We start from the raw sequence: 22308 nt of genomic DNA, 5'->3' as shown, positions 1-22308 counted from the left end.
AATAGTTAGTCTACATATAACATATTTTTTATCTCAATCTTCTATTATCAATAGATTGACCAAAATATGAAAGTATCTATTTTGTTTATCTTTTTATTTATAGGGATATGGCAAAACAATTTTAGTTTCTCGCAACCTTTGGAAAAGTGTAAGTAAGGAAAATAGTAAAGGTAATGGTTCAATCAAATCTAATCGAACCCACTCAATTTTATAGTTATTATGACCGTATCGGTCACCGATCAATTCCCAGGATTAAATGATAATTTTGAGCCTGATGTCGGTTCTCTCACTCATGGTCTTGTAAAGAGCAATTTAAATGTAATTTCAAAGATCCCGGAATTACGAAGTTTAGACCCCAAAAATCCGGTCAACTACCAAGGAAGAATAATATCTCCAAATATGTTTCCGTACTTTTTTTCACCTGATTATACAAACAGAACCACAAGAACCCTCTCCACGAATATCTACTTTTATAGAGATACAAGATCTGATCGATATCTTTATCAAAATGATATTTTTTTTCCAATAGACGGTTTGGGGTTTGATAGAGACCCATCTTTTAGAAAGTACAATAGTGAATTTGGTATATACCACAACTATCATTTTTGTCTCAAGATTAATAGCTATTTTACTTATGCAAGGGACAAGATATCTTCTTTGAAGGTGATGATGATTTTTTCCTCTTTGTCGACAATCGTCTAGTCAGTGACCTTGGAGGGCTTCACGGTTTACAGTCAGATCATATCTCAATGGATGATCTTCGTCTCTCGAATGGGCTCAAATATCCAATAGACATGTTCTTTTGTGAGCGCAAGGCCCCTGGTTCTGGGTTCACTATTTCAATTAATTTTATTCTAGATTGTTCACAAAAAGGTAAGTTTATTATGATGATTGATTTCGAGAAACAGATATTAACTTTATTCTATTTATTTAGATTATTGTGGTATATGTTTTGGAAGGTGATTGTTGCGATCCTAATAAATGCAATAAATTCGAATCCAACAAATGTGTTAAAGGTGAATGCCCAAGATGGGATACCAAGATAAATGACATATCAACAATTGGAGAATATTGCACCTATACCTTTAAAAACTACTCCCATCTTGACAACAAATGTCAAACTTTTAGTTGCAATTCATTTGATGGCAAACCAATTTTAAAACAAGTAGTATGTCCCGATAAACCATGTTCAACCAATTTGTGCAACAAAGATATTGGTTGTCAATATACATCCACTTGTTTCTCGGAAAATGTTTGTACAATATCTACTTGTCAATCTGACAATCAAACATGTTCTCAAAGAGAAAAAGATTGTAGAGGTCCTGACAAATGGTATTTTTGTGATCCAAATATGGGATGCACTTTTCAACCTATATGTCCTCCATCCGTCATTGTAAATGGATCTATCAATCCTTGTCAATATTATAGTTGTGATTCTACAATTGGCGAATGCGAAATAATGGAGATAAAAGATTGTAGCAACTGTACTATTGGTCATCCAAACAAATGTCAAGTATTGGATAAATGTATTTCATCAAATGGTACTTGGACTTTGAAACCAAACCCGTTAATTGATGATGGAAATGCATGTACTCTAGATTCATGTGATGCAGAGTCTGGTAACATTACTCATTCATCTATCAAATGCCATGGTTGTTCAAGTTGTGATCCAATTGATAGAGTGTATCAATGTAAGCCAAGAAATTCATTGTGTACACAAATGGAAAACAAATGTCAAATTGGATATTGCAATGGTACATCGACTAATAATGGAACATGTTCATATCCTGCTATTAAATGTCCAAACCCAACCAAATGTCAATATTCAACTTGTGATACTGAAATTGGATGCCAAGTCAATGACAAGATATGTCCAGATGGAGAGGGACCATGCCAAGTAGCATTTTGTGATGAAACCACTGGAGAATGCAAATTTAAAAGGAGAGAGTGCGAATCATCACAAATGAAATGTCTTAAACCTACATGTATGTGATGGTCAACTTGGATGCACTTTAATTAACGTTGACTGCATTCCTTCCAATACCCAATGTCAATTTGGAAGATGCAATAACGAAACGGGATGCGATTTCCACGACATTACGCCAATTCCTTTAATTTGTCAAACTGCAGCAGTCATATCCATAGGTATTATTGCAGGTGTTGTGGTGACGTGTGCAGTTGTTCTCAGTGTACTATTGTACACTGCCAAAAAGGGATATGATTATTGGAAGGAAAGATATGAAAAGGTAAAACAAACCAGTTCCAATCCACCCTATCAGACCAAACCAGGAACAGAAGACAATCCTCTATATGGTGACGATATGGTTGGAAAATAAATAGATAATTAATTAATTATTCAGATCATGATTTATTATTATTTAGTAGTAGAAGAGGTGGGGGAGGAGGAGGAAGAAGAAGAGGTTGATGATCTTTTAATTGCAGTAAAGAATTGACATTTATATACAACAGACATGAGAGAGCTTCTATTTGAAGTGTATTGTGTTTCTCGGAGCTCCTCGTGAAGAATGTCGAACCCCAAATTGATAATGACGTGTCTGAGTTGTTCGTAGGACAATTCAATAGAGTCTTGATGGTCAGCAAAATGATAAAGTAATGGACCAAAATTAATCCAATATCCACCATCCTTGATCATCTCTGCAAGACATTCAATATATTCAACTATATTTCTTGCAGTATCAATAAAAAAGCATGTACAAACAACATCCCAATGTTCTAAGATTTTTATAAAAATAATTAAATAAATAAATAAATAAATAGGTACTTATTGTTGTGTTATATTTAATACTTACTTGATTGAACAGTTTTGGTAAAATCACCAGCAACCATACTAAATTCACAATCTGGATCTTTTGGTAACATTTCCAGTGGGTATACATCTGGAACTTTAATATTCCTCAATTGATCGACATCTCTAAGTACATTGACTGTTTGATGTATAAATGGATAAATAGTAAATTCATTTGCTTTTGAAACTCTATAATTAATAATATTAATATGAAGGTCTATACTATTTGTTTGATTGTTTGGTTTACACATACTTGTTTAAAATAAAACTTGAAGCAAGTAACATGAAATAAGAAAATTCACTACCTTGACATGAAAATCCTCTTGATACAACCTCAAGGCAAAGTCTACCCAATCCAGCACCAGGACAATATACTTTGATTGCACTACGTTTACGTAAAGGGTCGTCGGTTTGTGGGAACAGTTGTTCCAGTTTTTCCAGTATAGGTAAGAATGTAGCATCTCTTTCAGTCTTTCCTTCACTACTCCATTCTCTTGCAAATTGTTTAAGTGTACTCTTTACTTTATCAATGTTTTTTGGGTCTGGTGAACAACTGTCTTGTTGTTCTTTGTCTTGACCACCAACCTGAGGGATCGAACTAGATGATTTCTCTGCTTGAAACACTTGATTACATTCTGCACCAATCCTATGTAAAAAGTTGGCATTACCAACACCAGCTTGTTTCATCGCATCCAACTTGTTAATATAATTTGGTAATAGTTTCTTTAAAAATGAAACAAAAAGTTAGTTATTATCTCCATGGTATGTTGTACAACTTGAATCAATCTACATACTCTTTGATTATCAGTCAATCTTTCATTAAAGTAATCTCGCATATGTTCAGCCCAGTTATTGGCGAATTGTCTATAACTAAAGAATGCCTCTACGACAGTCTTGAAGTGTTTGATTTCATTTTCATCTGTTTCTTCTTCGTCTTCGTTGTCTTGATCATCTATACTAATATCATCATCACCATCATTATCTCCATCATCGCAATTGTGACTACTATGATCATGTGAATGTGAATGTGAGTGTGAATGCGAATGCGAATGATCGTGTGAATGAGAGTGTTTAAACATTAATCTATATCCTTCAAAACCACAACAAAAGATAGAAAAATAAAGTTGTAAAAAAAGAGTCATCATCTTGATCAAATATTTGCATTTGAAATTAATTAATGACAATAATTATTATTTATTTATTATTTATGTACATATTTATATTATTATATATTATATTTGTTAGAAGGATTTAGTTTTTGATAGATTTGAACCTATAATACCAGTTTGACAAGATTGAATGATTGTTTTCCAAGTTGCATTGGTTGATAGTAATTTTGATCTACCAACAATGACAAAATGGTTTTTGGCTCTGGTAATGGCAACATTTAATCTTTGGGGATTATCAAGAAACCCTTGAGCAAATGTAGATGTTCTAGTACAACTAAATATAATAATGTCTCTTTCAGCACCTTGGAATGCATCGACTGTACTAATCTTTAAACCTTCCATATCATCCTTTTTTCCTTGATCCTCTTCATCACCCTCTCCTCCTCCTTCCATTTCAACCAATCTATTTAATTCTTCATCATCATCATCTCCCAATAAATCTTTACTTGATAAAGTCTTTTTTTGTTTTTTTTGAGTGACTAGAGCAGGTGGAATATTAGGATTGTTAGTCACATTTGATTGATGATCCATTTTTTTTTCTTCTGTTTCTTCTGCACCGCCAAAATAATCATCATAATCACTTATAGCTGTTTCTTTTTGAAATGTTTTTTCTTTTTTCTTTTTCTCTTTAAATGATGTTGCCATTTTAAATGCTTGTGCTTTATCTAAATAATTATAATAAATATAAATAGTATTGTTAATCGTCTACCATCCTTTTTTTCTTTTTGTTCTTTTTTCTCTTACAAAAACAAATAACACCAATTTGAGATTCTTTAATACCATTTCTAGTTAGAATATCAATCATTGAAAATATAAGATTTGCTTCACCGTCATTGTAAAAACCACCGGTAAAACTATCATGTTGTTCCGATCCAATATCAGATTCAATGAGAGTGATGGGTGAAAGGTTGGAGATGAGGGGAGGTCGAGAAGCAGGTAGGATGCCATCGTTGAGTGCATTGTCGTAGAAAAGCTTGTTGGAGAGCGCACTGATTCGAGGGTGACACCGATACTGTGTCTTGAGAATAACAGGTTGTAGTCCGAGCTTGGATAATCTCACATAGAGTGTTTTCTCCAACCCACCAGTATCCAATACATGTTGCGATGGTTTTGAATGGAGTGTAGGCTCGAGTTGGAGTGGATCACCAACTGCAACGAGTCGTTCACACCGACTCTTACACAACGGTAGTAAAGACAGTGGTTCTGTGATTTGACTACACTCGTCCAAGAATACAATGGGGAATGTCATGTCTGCCAACATTGACGATGTCGACGACGCACAGGTTGTACCAATCACACGGCTTGCAGCCAGTCCCTTTTGACGATTGATATATCTACCCGAATCAATATCCTCTATTTCCAGTTCCAACAGTTTTCTGCTCTTTTCGTCGGTTTCAGTTTTCAACATTGACCTAATCTCTTTGAGCATGTCATCATCTGACGTGCTAATCCCACTACCACCGGCGCCACTGTGAATAGTGTATCTGATGATTGGTTTGGCTATTCTCTTGACACTTCCAATACGGTAGAAATCCTTGTATCGGTATTCGAGTAGACCAAGCAGGATACGGTCGACTGCCACATTGGTCAGCGATGTCACCAACACTTTAACCAAATCATTCTCGCCCATATCGCACAGCTCGCTGATGAATAGTATGATAATGACGAGAAGTGTACTCTTTCCAGAACCAAACACACCGTGTACAAGAAGGACAGGTTTAACTGGTTGTTTGAGTCGAGCCGGTTCAGTATCTGCAAAGTTGAACCATGAAAACACCTGCTTGAGTACTTGTGATTGATGATCGTTGAGTCGATGCTCTGTCATGTATTTATCCAATATATGTTGTGCATCCTGACACCCCATATTCAAGAAAAATATATCTTTACAATCTTCAGACATTGGTTTCTCTTCTCCATTCATTATAAATTCATGAATTGGTAATGATAAAAAGTTTTCAGATTTTAAATTCTCTAAAAAAAAAAAAAATCAAATTCATATTAATATTAATATATATATGTTTATATATTTATATATTTACCAATCATTGACATTTCAGTTGAAATATTTGGACCAAGTATTGCAAATAGAGTTGTTTTTCTACCAAGTCTTGGTAACAAGTGTTCGTAGAGTGGTACTACCTGTAGCATGTTTTGATTGGATAGTGAGTGAAATACACTTTTAACGATAAAAGTGTTTGTACTAAAATTACTAGTCAATGATAGTACCCATAAATCATCTTTTGCATATTTGAAGTTTCTCTTATCGGCAAGTTTAATAAAATATACATATTCTGGTTGTTTTGGTGGTCCACCACTTGTCATCATATCTCCTCCTCCTCCTTGACCAAATTTTGGTTGTTGTTGTGGAAGATCTTTAACTATAAATTCTACATTAAAACATATATTAACTCCTTTTGATTGAAAGTATTTTTCATTTTCCTTTGTTAATTTTTCATTTGGTATTGATAATGAATGACTATCCCTAAAAAAATAAATAAATAAAATAAATAAATAAAATAAATAAATAATAATTTTTTTTTGTTTTCTACTTACAATAAAGGTGAAGGAGATTCTTTTTCATCAATAAGTTTAAAATAATTACATTTCTTTCCTCTTGAATCACAAGTATAAAAATCTTTTCCTTGATTCTTTCCTTCTTTTTTAATTGATCTTCTAACTGAAGTGACTTGTCCTTTTGGTTGACATAGACAAGGTGGAGGTTTTTCTTTTTTAATAAATAAAAAATCATTAGTATAAAGTATGATAGTATATATATTTTTGTTGGTTGATAGATTACATACCATTTGAATTTAAAATAACACAAGATTTAAATAATTTATGAGCCAATTCGAATAAATAAATATTAATTTCTTCAGTGATTGCATCGACATAGTTGTTCATATATTCTTCAAAATTGTTAAAGTAGTTGAAAACAGTGCATTGTCTTTCAATGGTTCCTTTTCCATTTGCTTTGGCATTCAACATTAAAAGTTCGGTTGTCTTTGCATCGGGGAATTTAATTATATCATAAACCCATTGAACCTTTTGTGCTGAATTGGATGGTGATTGGAATCCTCCTACTTTGGCTGTCTTGTTAGTATTATTATTATTATTGTTATTGTTATTTTGTTGATTTCCATAATTAATTTCTTTTCTCTTTCCAGTTAGTGATAACGTTGTATTATTATTATTATTGTTGGAAGCAGCAGATTTGGTTGGAGCTGTAAAAGTATTTTTAAATGTTGAATTTGATGATGATGGTTTACCAACAACCGTAGTTGTTTTTTTAACAATATTATCTATATGTTGAATTTGTTGTTCTTCCTGTTGTTCTTCCTCATTTGGATTCCCAAAATCAAAATCTACATCATCTTCAGTCGTCGTTGTAGTAGTAGTAGTAGAAGTGGTGTTGTAGATTGGATTCTTTGGTTTTGATATATTGAGTGAAAGTGTTTGGGTTTTAGCATTTGGTTGTTTAATTGGTGATTTATCATTATCATTATTATTATTATTATTATTATTATTATTATTATTATTATTATTATTATTATTATTATTATTATTATTATTATTATTATTATTATTAATTGATGGTTTTACAGACAATGAAATTGTTTTTTTTGGTGATATACTATTATTATTATTATTATTACTACTAATTGATGGTGAATGCAAAGGAATGTAATCATGTTGATCATTATCCATATAAAATTGATCGGCGTCACTGTCTTGCGCACTTTCATCCATACCAAAAAAATCGTTGTATTGTGGCTGTTGTTCATTCTGTTCTTGTATATCGACGTCGTTGTGAATTGGGTGTTCAAATTCAAATGGATCCTCTTCAACAATTGGACTAGGAATACTTTCAGCTGGAATAGATTGTGGAATAATAGTAGTAGTAGTTGGTTGGGTTGTTTGATAATTACTACTCAAAGCAGGAGTAGATTGTGGAATAGTAGTGGTTGGTTGACTTCGAAATTTAATACCAGCCAAAAGAGATGTTGGACGCGATGATGTAATTATCTGAGTGGTTTGATTATCGATATTACTATTACCCAAATCAACATCAACATCTGGAGAAGGTGTAAGGGGAGGAGAAAGTGTAAAAGGAGGAAGGGGATTTTGAGTAGGAATGGGCATCGTAGAGATAGGTGGCTTGGACAAAGGTCTCAGCAAAGATTTGTTTTTGGGCAACAATAGAGAATTCCTATTTTGAGTTTGTTGATTATTTTCTTCTTGTTCTTGTTGCTCTACCAATTGTTGGTGTTGTTGTTTTTCTCGTTGGGTTTGCTCTTGTTGTTGGAGTTGCTTTTCTCGTTGAAGCTGTTGTTGTTGGAGTTGCTTTTCTCGTTGAAGTTGTTGTTGTTTTTCTCGTTGGAGTTGCTCTTGTTGTTGTTGTTGTTGTTGGAGTTGTTCCTTTTCTCGTTGGATTTGCTGTTGTTGGAGCTTGTTTTTCTCGTTGGAGTTGCTCTTGTTTTCTTGATTGATCTTCTTGCATTTGTTTCCTTTTTTTCTCTTCTTCCAACATTTGTTGTCTAGCTTGCATTTGTTGTTGAATTCTCTCTTGTTGTTGTTTTAAAAATAGGTATTCTTCATCTTCTAGCACAATTTCATGCCCTTCCTCTTGGTGCACATCATCTTGAAAAGAATGATTATGTCTATTAACCTTTTGTTGTTGTTGTTGTTGAGGAGGATGAACAGGAGCAGGGGCAGGAGCAGGAGCAGGAGCATTGGCAGCAACAGGCTTTACACTCTGCCCTATTAAACCAACACCCCTTTTTATTTGTGGTTGAACAAATATTGCAACATCGTCATCTTGGTTATTATTGATGTTGTTGTTATTGTTACCACTTGTATTATAGTTATATTTCGATGATGATGATGATGATGATGATAAGTTTCCATTTGGTGTCGTTGATGATGATGCACCAACATTTGAATCGGTACCATTTCTATGAGACACATCATCAAATGAACTACCATAATTGACTACTCTTTCCCTTTTAGCAGCCATGTTGTTTGATTTAGCAATAGGATTGCTACTACTAACAGGTACAGCAAATTTAGTCTTTTTCACTACTGTCTTTGCTTGACCAATGGTACCTGATGATGATGACGACGATGACGACGTCGATAAAGGTATATGTGTATTGGTTGTAGTTGTATTTGGTTGTTGATTTGAAGAAGTAGAAGAAGCCAATTCTATTACACGAATGAGAAAACCATCAGTCTCCAACTCTTGATCGACTTGCAGTGCGGAGAAGGAGAGAAACTTGGAGTCGATAACCTTGTTACTGTCGTCTTCATAGAGCACTACTTTGTTGGCCTTGAGTAGCACATATCCGTCAGACCATCGCTTTGCTTTCTGTTTCTTTTGATGAGTGTATTGAACGATGTATTTCGGAAAATCACTCATATCATTATTCTGCAGATTCTCTCTATCTATCTATCTGTTCTCTTTATCTAGATGATTTTAAATTAATTATAATGTTTTTAATTTGTTTACTGTGACAGACAGAGGGTTTCGAGGAAATTTTTATAGTCATATGATGATGATTACAAAATCCCAAGCAGAGGGTTGAAAGAAACGCAAGTATGTCGATGAATGGCTGATTCATCTGGACAGCTTAACGAAGTGTACAAGAGTTTAGAGAAATCAACATTAATAGAATTGATCAAAGATCAATGGAAGTTTGCAGCTGTCGGCAAACGAAATGAAAGAAATGGGATCATCAACGGAAGAGATAACTGCTCATCATTTCCAGCAAATTAGACTACTTAATCAAACATTGCATATCAACTTCAGGGCCATGCATTGAAGCTATCTTGAACTGTTAACGTCTTGAATCTGACTAGGCATACGGATTTCAAAAGTAGCCATTGTAGGCCCAGGACGTTAACGATTTGTGTATGGCTTCTTCTTCTTCTTCTCAAGTTTAAATATATATAAATGTATGTTGTGATTAATCATTATCATTGAAAAGACAAGAACTACTCTTCATTATCTTCCTTTACTTTTTTTTTAACAATCAATTCTATAGAATCAAACCAAAGCAAAGTGAGTAAAGTGATCCATACTGTATTTGTCTTTAAAGATCTTATCCTTTCTAACCTTTCATCGATCAATCGCTTTCTACAAAGCTAAACCCAACCCTCTTTTTTTCATTGGATTGGGGATGCAACACATAAAAGCGTGAGCCAACAACACGAAAATGGGTTTTTAGGTGAAATCGAAAACAAAATGATCGGTTCTGACATCGCGCCGATGGGATAGCCAGCTAGCTGTGTGGCATTGATCACAAATCAAATCGAATCCGACGACGATTGGCACACCCACTAGATAGTCGATAGAGGGATTGGCCTGTGAACAACATGATGTGTGTGTGTACCACCCCCAATCTAGATCGAAACAGTGATGCTCACTCACACATAACTGTCAACCACTTTTGTAAAGTCAACGATGTACATGTACATGGGTGGTGCATATGATTAAATTAGTTTTAATTTAAAATCTTCTTTCCTAACTCCACTGTCGTTTTGCCCTTTCAAAACTTATAAATAATCAAACCGGTTTGTTCTGTTTCACACCATTCATCAATATTTTATTTATATAAATAATATATATTATATATATCTTTACCAGTTATCCAGTTATCTATCTATCTATCTATATCTTCACAATAATAATTATAATAATAATAATAATAAATTAAATGTCTTCAGCCTATTCATTAAAACTCGAATTCTCACAAGCTGCTTTGACTGCCCTCAACAGTGCCAGTGAAAAAGTTTGTGTTGGTATGTATTATATTAATATATATATTATGATTAATATCCTATTATAATTAATTATCCATTCAAATGACTAACTTTTATTTCTATTTGTATCTAAAAAAAAAAAAAAAAAAGTTAAAATCTGTAAACGGCAAAGTTGCTAATGTAGTTTGGTTGACCTTCAAGCCCTTCCCACACAATACTATTGATTGGGCCGAAGCCTATGGCATCTACGCAAGTTCTACATCTGTACAACATGGAGCTACCATTAATAGTATGTATCCACAAAGCAATCAAAAAAAATTAACTTTTTCAACCAAGCCCACAAATAATATATAAATCTATAAAATTCGATTGAGTACAGATGTAGAACTTGCGTAGATGCCATAGGTTTCTGCCAATCTCTTTTTGAAAGTACTAACCCAGTCTCCCTCTTTCTATTTATTTATTTATTTAATTATTTATTTTAGGATTATCAACTTTAAAGGCTGTATCAAAGACTCATCAATATCCATTTAATGAATCAGGTTTCTTTGATGGACCAAATCAAACTCATGTCAAATCATATGGTTTAATCAACAATTACAACGAGCCATTGACATTTGGTCTCACCCAAACTGCCATGGTCAACGGACACCAAGTTGACTCCGAACTCAATGCCGTCACCGTATTGCACAACCAATCTGCTGAATTTACACCAATTGTAACCCTTTCAGTCTATGTAGCTGCCTCTTTCAACAATGGTAGTGTCATTTCCGATATTTCAAGTAACACTCTTGTTCTTACCTATACCTCTGATACCCACAAGAATATCTATTATGATGATGTTCAAAATTGCTTTGTCGAGGGAAATCTACCCCTTTAAACAAATAAATATCAATCAACATCAACTGATTGTATAATAAAAAACACTATTTAAATTATATAAAGTAAATCCAAAACATTGGAGTTGATAATATATTATATTGTATTCTTAATTTTGATTATTCATTGGATTATTATTCCACATATTATTATTATTATTATTATTCCATGTGTTATTATTATTATAATTATTATTCATATTATTGTTGTTGTTGTTGTAATTCATATTGTTATTATTATTCCACATATTATTATTGTTATTATTATTATTCCAAGCTGCTTGGTTATTATTGTTATTATAATTATTATAATTCATATTATTATTATTCATATTATTGTTATTATTATTCCACATATTATTGTTATTATTATAGTTATTATTATTATTCCACATATTGTTATTATAATTCATATTATTATTTCCATAGGATTGATTACTCCATCCCATGTAATTATTATTATTATTATTATTATTATTATTAAAGTGATTATTTTGAGAATATGCTTGTTGTAGTGGTTGTTGTGATGGTAATGGTTGTTGATTTATATTATTATTATTATTTACAGTATCAAAACTTGATAGAATTTCATCTATTTGTGAAGGATCTAATGTTTCATTTGCATTCATTGGTACAATTTTATCATTATATTGTAGGGTTGTTGTTGTTGTTGGTGTCGTTGGTGCTGCTGCTGAAGGTTTTTCAGCTGGAATAATTGGTACTTGAGAATCATCGTAATCAGGTTCGAGGTCAGTTGGTTCTTGTGGGTTTTCTGGGATATTCGAGTCTAAAAATATTTCCATGAGTGTATAGTTTTCTCTTTCGAGTTGTTTAGCACGCTCTTTACTGTCGGTACCAGGTCTATATACATATGATGAAATCTGATTCGCATCAATGGTTGCAGGAGCCTTGTACTCGATAGTGGCAACGATCTCTCGTTGTCGGTGGTGTAATTTTTCGCTGTCGTGTTCCATCTGTCTCGCCTTTTCAAAGTCAATGCCGTCATGATCACCTTCTTCAATCTCTTCGTTTGATTCAAATTCCTTGATCTGTAATAGTTTGTCGTCGGGTGCCCATCTGACATTGACTCTTCCTTTACTCGACTTTCTTCGGTTTGGATCTGGTACTACTTCAAAATCTTCCTCTGGTACTCCAACTGGAAGATCCCAACCTGAACTCGAAGCTGTATTTCTAGGTGCCACTTTAGTCATATCCAACAATGATATAGATTCCATACCAGATGATGTAATATTAATAGTTGGTAATTGTGGTTTTGTTATTGTAGGATTGGTTATTGGTGATGTTGGTTTAGTTGATGTAATTGAAGTAGGTGTAGTCGAAGTAGTAGTAGTAGTAGTAGGAGTAGGAAGGTTATCTTGTTTTTTTCTTGTTGGATATATAGGCAATACAAATGATGTTCCAGATGTTGCAGCACCTGTCGTTGTTGTTGTACTACTACTATTGTCTTTTTGTTTTCCTAATTTCGTCATAAACAAGTCTTCAAATTCCTTTAAATCCTTTTTAACACCTGGTAATGTTGGTGATTGTGATTGTTGTTTTTGTTGTTGTGATTTATTTAAAGCAGTACCACTAGTACTACTAGTTGATGACCCATTATCACCTTTAACTTTTTTTGGATCTATAAATCAAAAAAATAAATAAAAGTTAATAATTTCTTTTCTTATATTCTTTTTTTTTCTTTTTTTTTTTTTTTTTACCTTTTTCAATTGTAGAATCTCTTGATCTTTTCTTTGGATCTTCTTCTTTTTCTTTTTCCTTTTCTTTATCTTTGTTTGTACTTTTTACTAGGTTCATCCAAATACGTTCCAAATCGGTTGCTAGGTCTCTGACCGATGCATTATCATGTTTTTTGAGTCCACGTACAATTTTTCCAACTCCACTTTCCTTTTGCAAGTGTTCGAGGGTGATGGGCAGTTGTTTTAGTGCTTTTAGGATGGCGATGATTTCTCTTGGCAAACATTGAGACACTTGGGTGTATTTGAGACAAGTGTGCAGTTGCCTTAGACCGCCTTCCTCGACATATCTCTTTCGACAAGAGTTTGTAATCTTGTTCTCGAGTACATTGATAAATTCACGAAGCTGACTCCACGAGGCGGCAACCGTAAACTCTTGGATAAACAGTGGTACTCTGTCGACAATCGACAGCGATCCCTTGTCATCACGCCAATTCTTTTTCTTTGGATTGGCAGCATTTGCCACCAAATCCTTTGGTAATGGATTTAAAAAGATGTATTGTTCAAGTGTTGGTAATTCATCAGTTAATTGATATCCAATAATTGGTAATGGTTTTGATGCAACATGTTTTGATGTTGTCGACGATGATGAAGGTTTCTCTTTTTCTTTCTTTTCTTTTGAACTTGTTGTTGTTGTTGTTGTCGATGTTGTTTTAGGTTGTTGAGGTGGTTGAGGTTGTTGAGGTTGTTCAGTCGATGAAGAGGATGTAGTAGTAGATGGAGGAGATGTACTAATAGGAGGAGTAGTCAACAAGGTGCTGTTGATAGATTGTATCGTAGTGGTGGGAGGTGGTGATAATGGAGTGGTTGTTGAGGAGGAGTATGAAGATGTACTAGTCGTAGTAGTATTGGCAGCAGTGTCTTCAACCACTGGAGTATTATAAGTGACTGTCACATACTCTTGATACTGCTGGCTCCTCTCATACAACAAGTAATAATAACTTTGGAGTGCGTTTGACTCTTGAGAGGGCTCAAAGTGTTCTAGCAGTATACTCGAGCTAATATTATTCAACTCATAGTGCAATCGTTTGACGACAATCTGACAAAAGATGTCCATATTCATTGTGATGTATAAAAAGGTATTGGGATCAACGCGGCTACCGAGCGCTGACTTAAAGTATTCATTGTACATTAGATAGTCCATACTCTGTGGAATATCAATCGTATTCATAATGCCAAGCATATAGTCAATGAATGTTGCTGTCATATTTGTATTATTATTATTATTATTATTATTACTATAATAACTACTACTACTATTATTATTCTGAATGGTGGTTGAGTTGTATGACATTGTTGTTGTTGGGATTATATTTAGGTTTGTTTCCATGATTGCTATTATTGATTGATTGATTGGTAATAATGATTATATTAACAGATTATATTAAGATGTGATTAAAGAAACGACGCTGATTGGTGATTGATTGATGATTGATGATTAAAGAATAAAAAGTTGAAAGATTGCTAACTAACAACAAAAGTAGGTAGGTAGGCAGGTAGTAGGTATATGATGGATGATGGATGATGGGTAAGTGCAATAAAGGACGGATCGATCTGAGATTGTTCATCAAACTTTTGAATCAAATGCTACGTACGACAACAATAACAGTTGAACATTAAAGCTGTATACCGACCGGGACAGCAAGTCAACTCTACGTCGAGTAGTATAAAAAGTACGTATGAATGTACAATATGTGAGACACAGATCAGATCAGATCTTCTCTTCCTCTTCTCGTCGCTTACTCTCTCACACAACAACAAACACAAACACACAAACACAAACGTTACTCTTATTATTTATTATATAAAAAGTAAGTAAAGTAAGTTCTCTTTCTCCTTCTTCCTCTTGCCTTCTACTTCTTGTTTCTTATTATCTCTTTTTTTTTTAGTGTATTCAAATAGTTGTCTCTCTGGTTTGTTTTCCCCTTGCTCCACCTCACCTCATTCTCGTCATGTCTTTTTTTTAATTTTTTTATTATTATTTTATTGACCTGGAGACCTACCAACTATGACTACTTACTACTTTTGGACAATCATTCATTCATTCATTCAATTCATTCTTTATATATTTAATAAAGTGTATATTTATTTATTTTGTTTTGGGTTTGGTTTATTTGTTTCCCCAAGTTGCTTGATGATGGGTATGTTTGATCTTTAGATTATCATGTTTCTTGTGACTATGTTTCTTTCCTTTAGTTACTACTTCTTCTTTTTTGACTGGAGCAACTTCAACTTGTTCAACTTCTTCTTGATCAGTATTCTTCTTCTTATTCTTGGTAAGGAGATCAGATTTGGCAGCTTCAATGGACATTGGGTTTTGATCTTTAAAGTGTGGTTTGGGTGGTGGTGGACAGAGACCGACCATTTCGCAGAGTGTAAGTGGTTGGCCATTGACAGTGATAAAGTTCATAATTAATGGACCGTATTGATTGACTAGATCGACACATGAATGATCCAAACGACCAAGGTGAGCACACTCCTTGTCCATAAATGCCAATACTTGGGAGGAATTTCCAAACTCCTTTTTGAGAACGGCTGATGCACGAGCTACAAGTACCTCACAGATACTACAATTGACGCCATCCAAATAACTAAGTTCTTGGTCACTCTTTACAACCGTTGCAGTAATACATAATACTATACAAATAATAATTGCTACAAGTTTCATATTGATTTCTCTTTTTCTTTCTTTTACAAACTAATTAGTTTTACAAAGGTTGTTTGTTAGTCTAATAATAATTAGTATTGGATAATAATAAAATAATGAATATCAAAAAATATATATATCTATCTGTATCTGTCTGGACCATCGTAGTCACTATTTCCAACTTGATTACAATCTTTTGTAAAATCATTCTTCTGGTCGGTAAATATTCCCATTTCCAAGTGTGTGAGTGTTTCATCAACAACCACACACATTTCATTTTTGGTTTAGGAATTCGTATTGTTTCATGTTTCCATGGATGGAAAAAAAAAAGATAATAGATTGAGATAAAAGGGGGTGGTATCGTTGTCAGATTATTATTATTATTGTTATTGTTATGGGGTACGAATTATACTAATTTGTTGGGTGGATTTATTATTATTATCATCTCTCGAGAGATAATTATATACAGTGAATTATTGTTGGATGGAAGGGGATTATATATAAATAAATAAAATGGATGCTTGTTGTTGGGATGAATGAATGGATGATTTTAAGACAATGTATCTAATTTCTCTTGAATATCTTCTAATTTTAAGTACAAGTCTTGTAATTGTTCTCTATTAAATTCCAACAACATCTTTTCATTTGACTAAGAGAAAGGATTAGTAACAAGATATATCTATCTTTTTGTATTTGCATTTGTTTGTTTTGTTTGGTTCAACATACATTTGAAGATTTCAAATTAAATTCAAAGATTGCAGATGATTGTTTGATTTTACTCATCGATGATTGTGACATTTGAAGATGGAATCTCCAACCAATGTCATCTAATACCATAGGTGATACTGTTTTAGATTTTAATTGTTGTAATATATGTTCTGCATTCTCTTCCCATACATTTTGGAATGTTTGGATCTAGATTATTATTGAAAATAGATATCAATATGTGTTCATTGATTAATCAACATATAAACATTTAACATACTTTGTCTTTAGCTAATATAGTCTTGTCTAATTGTGAAGCAAGAGCATTTGAAGAGATTGCATAGTATGCAATTTGATCCAAGATAAAAGAGGTTGCTTCAATGATTGATCTGAGTTGGTTGGTGCTTAGACCCAAGACCCCTTGCAATTGCTCCTCTTCAGCCTCTGAGAATATTCTCTCTCCCTTTTCTCTCACACCTATCTTTTGTACAATTCTTGATAATATTCTTGTAAACTTGCTTGAATCTACTTTATTGATCAATGCTAACGATTCATTGAATCTATTGTATATACAAGTAAGTAAAGTTAGTTTGATTCATCGCTCGACTACTACTACTACTACTGCTGTTGCTGCTGCTGATACATACGCTGATGATGTAGTTTCAAATATATTATGTCCTGACATTCTATATAACTATCTCTCTCTCTCTCTATATATCTAGTACAAACCAATAATGAATAAATGCAATGAATCTTCAAAAGAAGTAATTTTCAATAGATTTTTCAAAGTCTGCAAATTAAATTGTTTGATTTATTATTGATTTAAATAAAATTGACCGATATGACAACTAATCAATTCTGATCGATTATTCCAATACTTGGTATCATCCATTTCAAGATTCAAAGTATGTGTGAATTGATCTAATTGTTCTAATGTTGGGAGTAACCCACCATCAACGGTGTCTTGTTGACCTGTGGATCCACTATTAATAGTCTCATTTCCAGTGTAAACAGGGTTATCATAAATATCTTGTACTCTATTAACTGTAACCATAGACATGACATGACTACTTTCACAAAGACACATTGGTTGTTTTTCAGAATACTGTTTTTGAATGACCACTCTGTTACCACTGGCTTCGAATCGATTTGGATGACTAATACCTTGCTTGGTTCCCAAATACTTGATAATGAGATTAGTTATCATTGTCACAGTCTCGGTACGATACAATGTCGAACAAAGATCAAATGGATAATTCCAATCTCTCTTACTAACACCGTCCAATCTATTCCATTTATAATATACATTTGATACTTTTGAATTGTCCTGTTGTTGATCTTCAACTACATTATTATTATCTACTTGATGATCTTGTAATTTTGTAAAAGATGAAGGGATTTGAATTTGTTCATCACAAGTGTGACAATAGGTGATGGAAGGGTTGAGTTTGAGGTAGAAGCCAAGTGCATCGTTGTGAAGTGACAGACGGTGACTGTAGAGTGAAAGATCCAATGCACGATAGTAGAGGATGTCGTCTACACCAAACACGGTGTGTTGAGTGTCGATATTGTCAATCCAGTCTTTGAGTTGGTTGGTAAAGTTGGTTTCTTTGATAAAGCGTACTCCTTTGTCTTTGAATCGTTGTTCGACAGTCTCGTACGATTGTTGGAATGATTCTTTTGATACTGTATACAACACACTAATATGAACAGTGTATAAAGGGTCGTATTGACACTGATGATATTTAAAGAATGATCTCAGATACTCTTGAAGTTGAAAAGATCGATCCTTTGAAAATATCAATATTGATACTCCATTTTTATAAGTTTTCTTTGGTTGTAAAGATGAAGAAGTTGATCTATTTGGATTTAAAATATTTAATATAGATGATGAAGATGATGAAGATGAGGATGAAGAGGAGGAGGAGGAGGGAGTCATAGAACTATTCAAAAGTTGCATGATTTGTGAAGTTGGATTACGTGATATCCATTTTGACCATAATGTATGTTGAGTTGGATGTGATGGGAATTTTGTCATGAGTAATGTGACTAGTTCTCCAAACCGACCGTTTGTATTCTCTTTGGTCGTGTCTTTGGACGATGGGTAGAGATAGTTGATGACTTGTTCAATAATCAATAGGACATAGACTGATTTGGCAATAGTATCTCCTGATTCACACGTTGCGGGGTGTTGGAGTGCAGAGATGACATCTGGTGTGACAAGACTGGTTTGATCATCCGACAGACCAGCACGCTTACACATTTTGACGAGGTAGTGACTAGACGCCTTGGCAGCACCGTCTCGTTGTGTCTGACGGTTCTGCAGAGACACACCTTGAGCATGTTTACGTAACACTAATAGTGGTGGGGTTCCAGCTGGCATATTATCAATCTTCTTACCATCACCAATCATCTTTAACCACAATGCATAGTCTTCAACATGTCCAAACTTGTTTGAGTATTTGTATTGCTTTGTCGACCCATCACTATTTGATTTGAACAAGGATGTTGTACGAACCAATACAGTAGGATGTACAACACAGCAATTAAAGAACATTGACCAAGCCACATTATCCAATCCAACAGGATGTTCTATTAAATTACTAGGTGACTTTAATTCTCTCAACATTGATTCTCTTTCTTGGTCAATGTCAAACTTGCTGCTGTTGTTATTTGGTTGAGAGTACATTGATATAGGGGAACCTACAACATCGACGTCTGGGTGTAGTTGAAGATAGTTGAATTGCTTTTCAAGTCTTTCTGGGTGACAGTAGTCGTCGGCGTCCATACGAGCAATGTAGGTGCTGTTGGCAACCAGCGGCATTGCAAGAGCTGCGTTGAGTGCACCATAGACACCCATGTTTTGTGGTAGTTCGACAATTTTAATACGCGGGTTGCGTAGTTGATGAAGGTATGTTGTCAAGTCTGCATTCCACGACCCATCATCGACAATGATCAACAACCAATTTGTAAATGTCTGTTTGATGATACTTTCAACCGACAATTTAAAGTATTCTAATACTACATTATTATTATTATTACTATCATCTGTGATATATACAGGTACGATAATAGAAATATAATTATTATTAATAGAAGTAGAAGTAGTAGACATTCATTAACACTAGAATAGAGTACTTCAATGAAACTAATTTCATACCCCCACTCACCTTGTCTTGGTGGTGAAAAAAGTGTCGTTTGGGGTTTTTAATCTTTTTATAAACTGATTCACTTGTCGACTGTCTTAAAACCACCATTGACCTCTCCTATCATACTAATCATCCTTCTTCTTTAATCTATCCTTTTTTTTCATTCATTATCTCTTCTTTCTTTCTCTTTCTTTCTCTCTCTCGCTAATTGGTTATTCGAACCACACTATCCCTTTATTTATATTTTAAAAAGAGGTGACGAATCAATAAGTCAATCAATCACACACAACATTACATTAATTTTTCAATCACTATCATTCATTATTTATTATTTATTTATTAAAGTATCAATAATCACTTGTATCATTAAGAAGAAGGAAGAAGAAGAAGGAGTTTTTTGACGAGATAGAGATATATATATAAACTTTAACCATGGTTCAAATGAATGAGACTAAATGGGCTAGGTTTAAAAGATCGATTAGTTCAATTACATTTGAACAGGCTAAAGTACATTTAGTGCTGTTGTCTGTACAATTGGTATTCTCAGTCTTTTATATTCTTGGTAAAATAGCTCTCAAATCGATGCATCCATTTGTATTTCTAACGTATCGATTGTTATTGGCCACTCCGATCATGTGGTTGTTTGCATTCATTGCTGCACGAGACCAAATGATGTCATTACCTAAAGGTTGGAGAGAATGGATATTATTAATAGTTGTCGGTATCTTGGCTGTTACCATTAATCAATCTTTATTCCTTGTTGGTTTGGAGTTATCTGTATGTTGTCCCGAAATTCAACAACAACAATCAATGGATCTATTTATATTTATATTAATCTTTCTTTTAGACGGCAAGTAATGCAGCCATTACTCAACCTGCAATTCCAATATTTAGTACGTTGATTGGTGTCGTGATGGGATTTGAGAAAAAGACTGCATTAAAGTTTATTGGTATTGGAGTGTCGGTGGTTGGTGCCGTACTGATGATTGATTTTACACATTTGGTGAGTGATACTCGAACGGGCACAGAGACGTTGCTTGGCAACCTATGCTTTTTGGGTAACACTATTGCCTATTCTGGCTTTCTCATTTCACAACGTCCACTTTTAAAGAGTGGTATGTCGCCTGCCAAAGTTATGGCATGGGCGTTCCTATTTGGAACACCAATTGTTGGTATTGTGGGCGCTGCGATAGTGCCCCACGGTCAATGGGCCGAGACCAATGTCATGAACTGGATGGTGTTGTTGTACACGGCCATCCTAGCCACCGCATACACGTTTTGGATGAGTGCATGGGCCGTCAAAAAGTCAGATGCGACCACTGTCGCCGTCTACCTCACCATCGAACCACTGGCCACGTCCATCATGGCAGCTATCGTCTTGCACGAGAGATTAACACCACTCAACTATGTCGGCGCATGCGTTATCCTGGTCGGAGTCGCCGCAGTCATGTTTTCCAAACACAAAGAGAAAAAAGAAGAGTTGATGCGTGAATATGAAAAGAATAAGAATAATCACAGTGCTGTACATCAGAAACATGCGAGTGCGAATATAGATATGTTGGAAAGAGGAGAGGTGGGTACGATTAAAGAGACCAACCAAATTGTTGATAGCAGTAATATTTATATATCACCAGACTTGCACGCACAAAAGTCGTCATCTTCTGGTGACCATTCCGATCACGAGCAAGACTCTGCTTTCTCTACACCCGATAAATCACAATCTATTCCAAATCATAAATTGGTACCACGTCATCAAACAACAACAACACCATCACAACACTTACATCAACATCAACATCAACAACCAACACCACATGATCCATATCTTCCACCTGCAACTTCACATATCAATATTGAAAGTTTCAATGATAATTTTGATGAACAAAAGAAAAATAACAAAAAGAAAAAGGATAAAAAGAAAAAGGATAAGATCAAACTAAAGAAATACGGTAAACAAGGGGGTGGTAATTCAATCCTCAGTAGTGATTACAACAATTATGATGATTACTATGAAGATTATGAAATTACAAATGGCGGTCAATACGATGACAATAATAATAATAATAACAATAATAATAACATAGATTATGATGATGATGATTCATAAATCAACTTTAAATAATAATAATAATAACAATCAATAATACTAATAACAAAGTAATACCAAAATACTAATAACGATATGGTTACAAATAATATTAATAATAATAATAATTTAAAAATTGTAATAATATAATCATTTTTAATATACATAAATACACACACACAAATATATGGCGAACAACAACAACAAGTAAAGAATTACAACAAATAAGGAAATAATAATTATTAAATAAATAATTATTATATATAATAGGGGATTGTATGTTTTTTCAAAAAATATTTACAAATTTTATATATCCAATTCTATTTATTATTATTATTATTTGTTTTATATAGAA

General features: G+C 33.8%; 11 protein-coding genes across 11 annotated transcripts; 3 read left to right on the top strand and 8 right to left on the bottom strand.

The window, feature by feature from the left end:
* Positions 1-66: 66 nt before the first annotated feature.
* DFA_01814 (PA14 domain-containing protein) lies at positions 67-2336 on the top strand (the record flags this gene model as incomplete). Its single annotated transcript, XM_004359722.1, has 6 exons — positions 67-72; positions 104-152; positions 215-583; positions 664-873; positions 960-1985; positions 2146-2336. The coding sequence occupies 6 exons, from the start codon at positions 67-69 to the stop codon at positions 2334-2336; spliced, it is 1851 nt and encodes a 616-aa protein (XP_004359779.1).
* Positions 2337-2456: 120 nt separating this feature from the next.
* On the bottom strand, positions 2457-3885 carry DFA_01813 (N2227-like domain-containing protein; the record flags this gene model as incomplete). Its single annotated transcript, XM_004359721.1, has 5 exons — positions 2457-2483; positions 2552-2733; positions 2811-2995; positions 3060-3529; positions 3601-3885. 5 exons carry the CDS (start codon positions 3883-3885, stop codon positions 2457-2459), a joined length of 1149 nt encoding a protein of 382 aa, XP_004359778.1.
* A 162-nt stretch (positions 3886-4047) lies between these two features.
* DFA_01812 (prematurely terminated mRNA decay factor-like protein) lies at positions 4048-5605 on the bottom strand (the record flags this gene model as incomplete). Its single annotated transcript, XM_004359720.1, has 2 exons — positions 4048-4640; positions 4720-5605. The coding sequence occupies 2 exons, from the start codon at positions 5603-5605 to the stop codon at positions 4048-4050; spliced, it is 1479 nt and encodes a 492-aa protein (XP_004359777.1).
* A 115-nt stretch (positions 5606-5720) lies between these two features.
* On the bottom strand, positions 5721-8115 carry DFA_01811 (uncharacterized protein; the record flags this gene model as incomplete). The annotated part of the gene is made up of 5 exons (XM_004359719.1): positions 5721-5791; positions 5863-5946; positions 6015-6457; positions 6529-6700; positions 6777-8115. The coding sequence occupies 5 exons, from the start codon at positions 8113-8115 to the stop codon at positions 5721-5723; spliced, it is 2109 nt and encodes a 702-aa protein (XP_004359776.1).
* An 85-nt stretch (positions 8116-8200) lies between these two features.
* Positions 8201-9391, bottom strand: DFA_01810 (uncharacterized protein; the record flags this gene model as incomplete). Its single annotated transcript, XM_004359718.1, has 1 exon — positions 8201-9391. The coding sequence occupies one exon, from the start codon at positions 9389-9391 to the stop codon at positions 8201-8203; it is 1191 nt and encodes a 396-aa protein (XP_004359775.1).
* A 1297-nt stretch (positions 9392-10688) lies between these two features.
* On the top strand, positions 10689-11614 carry DFA_01809 (uncharacterized protein; the record flags this gene model as incomplete). The annotated part of the gene is made up of 3 exons (XM_004359717.1): positions 10689-10773; positions 10919-11023; positions 11220-11614. The coding sequence occupies 3 exons, from the start codon at positions 10689-10691 to the stop codon at positions 11612-11614; spliced, it is 585 nt and encodes a 194-aa protein (XP_004359774.1).
* Positions 11615-11722: 108 nt separating this feature from the next.
* med26 (putative mediator complex subunit 26) lies at positions 11723-14660 on the bottom strand (the record flags this gene model as incomplete). The annotated part of the gene is made up of 3 exons (XM_004359716.1): positions 11723-13251; positions 13331-14347; positions 14513-14660. 3 exons carry the CDS (start codon positions 14658-14660, stop codon positions 11723-11725), a joined length of 2694 nt encoding a protein of 897 aa, XP_004359773.1.
* Positions 14661-15476: 816 nt separating this feature from the next.
* On the bottom strand, positions 15477-16034 carry DFA_01807 (uncharacterized protein; the record flags this gene model as incomplete). The annotated part of the gene is made up of 1 exon (XM_004359715.1): positions 15477-16034. The coding sequence occupies one exon, from the start codon at positions 16032-16034 to the stop codon at positions 15477-15479; it is 558 nt and encodes a 185-aa protein (XP_004359772.1).
* Positions 16035-16563: 529 nt separating this feature from the next.
* On the bottom strand, positions 16564-17403 carry commd10 (COMM domain-containing protein 10; the record flags this gene model as incomplete). The annotated part of the gene is made up of 4 exons (XM_004359714.1): positions 16564-16662; positions 16740-16928; positions 16999-17278; positions 17366-17403. The coding sequence occupies 4 exons, from the start codon at positions 17401-17403 to the stop codon at positions 16564-16566; spliced, it is 606 nt and encodes a 201-aa protein (XP_004359771.1).
* A 129-nt stretch (positions 17404-17532) lies between these two features.
* On the bottom strand, positions 17533-19833 carry pgtA (bifunctional glycosyltransferase; the record flags this gene model as incomplete). Its single annotated transcript, XM_004359713.1, has 1 exon — positions 17533-19833. The coding sequence occupies one exon, from the start codon at positions 19831-19833 to the stop codon at positions 17533-17535; it is 2301 nt and encodes a 766-aa protein (XP_004359770.1).
* A 466-nt stretch (positions 19834-20299) lies between these two features.
* DFA_01804 (uncharacterized protein) lies at positions 20300-21974 on the top strand (the record flags this gene model as incomplete). The annotated part of the gene is made up of 2 exons (XM_004359712.1): positions 20300-20644; positions 20715-21974. The coding sequence occupies 2 exons, from the start codon at positions 20300-20302 to the stop codon at positions 21972-21974; spliced, it is 1605 nt and encodes a 534-aa protein (XP_004359769.1).
* Between the last annotated feature and the right edge of the window lie 334 nt (positions 21975-22308).

The sequence above is a fragment of the Cavenderia fasciculata genome (assembly GCF_000203815.1).
Source record: "Cavenderia fasciculata unplaced genomic scaffold Scf_Dfasci-F-a-25c12.r2-5, whole genome shotgun sequence".
NCBI lineage: Eukaryota > Evosea > Eumycetozoa > Acytosteliales > Cavenderiaceae > Cavenderia > Cavenderia fasciculata.
Note: the sequence above shows the minus strand (reverse complement) of the source record. Positions and strands in the feature narration are given on the sequence as shown.